The 3,793-nt window shown below is 36.7% G+C and overlaps 1 protein-coding gene across 1 annotated transcript in view; it reads right to left on the bottom strand.

Annotated features, from left to right (window-relative positions):
• The window catches only part of LOC108725876 (nucleoredoxin), a 14,980-nt gene extending 11,802 nt beyond the window's left edge, over positions 1-3,178 (bottom strand). The window contains 2 exon segments of the mRNA XM_018453150.1: positions 2,740-3,016; positions 3,018-3,178. Coding sequence (XP_018308652.1) covers positions 2,740-3,016; positions 3,018-3,178 — 438 coding nt within the window.
• Between the last annotated feature and the right edge of the window lie 615 nt (positions 3,179-3,793).

The raw sequence follows: 3,793 nt of genomic DNA, 5'->3' as shown, positions 1-3,793 counted from the left end.
TCTAATTTGCTGCAGCAGCCAATCTTTTTTTTCAGTGTAGGAAACTCAAGCAATGCTAGAAAAAGTTTTGATATTCGAGCAACCAACTTGAGCGTTCTGTTTAATTATTTTGACAGATCAGCAAAATTTATTTTCAGATCTATATCTAGCTAAATTTTTAGATACTTCAGCAAAACCGTTTTTTTCGTGTTATTTTTAATAAACGTGACAGTTTCAACTGTCATCGTATTTTTAATTAAATATAAAACGTTATAATACTTTTTAAAAAATAGATTCTCTCTGAATAACGATCTCTAATTCTCTTAAATCGTAATCTTCAATTGTGAATTGAAGATTACAGGATAATTATTCTCCGTTTCTCTGTTCAACAAAACTATCACAAAGCATTCGTAATTACGACGAGACGCTCTCAAAAGTGATTTAAGCGTGAAATTAATGAGCGGAAACCAATCGCTGATGATACTTCATGTTGATTACGATTCGTTATAGTCGCCTCGCAATTGAGATTGATTAAATGTATATATTGCGTCCTGTATATATTCCTATTATAAATATCAACGAGCTTAAAATACTCTGAATAAAATACAAAGTGGTCAGCATTTCTCTAGTAACGTTTGAACATTTCAAATATTATTCACGTTTAATTGGAAAAGATATAATCCGTGAATATATATATATATATATATTGCTATTAAAGCTTAAACGGAAAGTTTCGATATAATATGATTAAATGATTAAAGTCCATATAAAAGCTAACTATAAAATAAATCTCACCTAATATCGAAGCATAAAAATTCCAGTGCTTGATTCGTTGCGATCGATTACAACCTACGTTCGAGAAAATCATCATTCAGAAAAAACTGACCATTTAATTTCACAAAAATCTCGCTCCATTATTATAAAGTTACGCTTTCTACACTTTCTACGCTATTGTCAAATATCCCCTACTCTCTAATTTTTCGAGTGCCCCTCGGGCGAAGAGAAATTCGAAATACGATGCATTAGCGGATAGCACGCAACAACAAGACACTTTGCTACACCTGAAGCACCATTCTTTCTCCCCAAGCCATTCACACGCGAACCTTTTCTTGCAAGTTGCACTTTCGTAATTTTCTTTGTCGTAGCATTTTGCTTGTACCTCCGCGTCGTATCAACGATAATACATATCGGGTAATGGTAAAAAGATTGCGCGGGTGAATGAGGACTCGAAGGGGAAACGAAACATGCATGAAACCGACTTTCCTCCCTCCCCGCGCCTGGCGTGTCCGCGCAAATAACATTCGGACCTTAAATAGCGCGGCTGTGCTCGAAAGGGTTAAAATGCCTGTGGCTGAAATGAAAAACGGAGGTCGTTGCGCGTTGTCGCCCCCAGCCGGAATGGAATCCCATGCGTGCGGGAATACAATTCCCAAAATTGCTGCCTAAAGCGATGTTTACAGTATAGACGCGTTCTAGCAAAATTCTCTCTCTCTCTCTCTCTCTCTCTCTCTCTCTCTCTCTCTCTCTCTCTCTCTTCACCATTTATTCATTGGACGAGCTGGCACAATCAAGAACTTTTTAAATGTGCATTTTTGTTATCTTTGATCATTGTGCACATCCCATCAGTCGTATATCGCAAACCGAGGAAAATAGGTTTTTATTCAACTTTGAAGATTGCTTTTAATTTTGATTTTAGAGATACTCTAATTCAAAATTTATTTTCCGAGATATTTGCATGGAAGGAATGGTTTTACTAATTAAGATATCTAAAAATTTAGCTAGATAGATTTGAAGATAATTTTGTTAGACCATCAAAATAATTACATAAGACGCTCAAATTGCTTGCTAAAATTTTGTAGCTTCATGCAGCATCGTTCATTATATTTAACGTCTTACATTATTATTTTGATGATCTAACAAAATTATTTTTAGATTGGTTTCTAGCTAAATTTTTAGATACTTTAGTAAAATTGTTCTTTCTATGCGATATTGACAAATAAAAGTTTACGATAAATGATGAGCATCCATAAAATTTTCATTGTATAAAAGAGATATTCTCTTCAAATACCTTTTCTGAGAACGAATAATTTGAATCATTTGTCTTTCAAATTTACATTTTTCGGATCTTTCAATCCTAATTAATATACGATTATTCCGAATCTGATTACGGTAAAAATATTAACGAAAAACAAAGAAATAAAAACTTATTATTACTTATTTCTGTTTCCAGCAAGTACTATTCTTTATGCAATTTTTATTAATATACCTGAACAATCGAATCGTCACAGATTGCGAATCAATGAAATAGTTCGATCTTTATAAATCCATTCTAATTTACATATTCATTTTAACTACATGAATTTCTCGAGAATTGTTTCTATTTCGAATACTTCGATAATACATGATTTACACTTATACATAAATCTACCTGAGACTGACCAAGGTCGGCAACATCACTAGCTTTTCTTATTTCGAGAAAAAGGCGGCACGTATAAGATTAAAAAAGGCGGCATGTCTAAGACTTACTTCAAAGCTTTCTTCAAATTGAATACCATTGTTACATGTCCATACATTTCTCAAATAAATCATTAAAGATCATTAAAAATGGTCAGAATAGAAGAATTTCAATAGCACAAATATTATCATGTGAAATATCATATAAGCAAAACGTAAGTTTAAAAGAAAAGAAACAGAAAGAAGAATAAAGATAGAGAAAGCGTGAAAAAATACAAACGATTTTGCCGAAAAGAAGATCCTTACTTTTCTTTCGTAGTCGCGATTCGGCACGGCGAGCCAAGGTAGATCGGCTACGTGAGCGCGAAAGCTCTCGTCAAAGTCGAGCACCTCGGTTACGTTACTCCAGAGGACCACGTGCACCACCTCGAATTTCTTTTTCTTCTCGCCGCTGCCACCGCCTCCGCCGTTGACACTCGCGTAAAGCTCGACCAGCTGACGAGTGAAGTCGTCGCAGGTCGCACCGGGATTCACGAAGCTGAAGTACATGCCGACGATCTCGCAGGCCGGACGACCGTTTTTTTGCCGAGTCGATAGACTTCCTCGTGTCATTAACGTAATTGCAACGCGCGAGCTGCTTGCCAAACAACCGATGTTGCCAGCATAGTGGCTTACCGGCCGTTGACGGAGTCTTCCTGTCAATACTCGCCGTAGATACCTGTTCGTTGACGCACCGTTCAGCCATCGCTCTGCGACACGACTGGACACGACTGGCCTGGGCTAAAGAGTCTGAAGACTGAACCGCCTTGTTCGCCGGCGACGCGCGCCGACGAGGAGCCCCTCGACGGAGGAGGGGTTGGATGCCGCCAGACACTGCACCGCCGAAACGCAATACCACGTGTTACCAGCCAACGACGGAAAGGCAGACGTAGACAGACAAACTGAATTACCGAAACTGAATTCGTATTTTGTATCTTGCCGACTTGCATGCGGCGATACTGTGTGAAACTAAGCGCATCCGAAACGCGCATCCAAAACCAGCCTCCCAGCACGTTTAGGCAATATTGAGTTATGAATGTCTTTTTGTGCGCTTTCGGAGCAAGATACCTATACCTATATTTATTTAAATTTTTTTAACGTATTTAATATTATTTATATTCCTCTTTTTGACTTGAAAAGCGTCAAAGTGTTATTAACTTTTATTATTCTCCTTTGTTATTCTTGGCGAAAACTTTTCCTAGAAATTTCATACATATTTTTTCAGAATTTATACACAGATTTAAAATGTTTCTAAATTCCTGTATAATTTCATAACTTTTTAGAAAATTTTTTGAATTTTTTATACAAATTGAAATACTTT

This window comes from Mycetomoellerius zeteki, unplaced genomic scaffold, assembly GCF_001594055.1.
Source record: "Mycetomoellerius zeteki isolate Tzet28-1 unplaced genomic scaffold, Tzet1.0 scaffold366, whole genome shotgun sequence".
NCBI classification, from domain to species: Eukaryota; Metazoa; Arthropoda; class Insecta; order Hymenoptera; family Formicidae; genus Mycetomoellerius; species Mycetomoellerius zeteki.
This window is presented reverse-complemented; position numbering and strand designations above follow the sequence as displayed.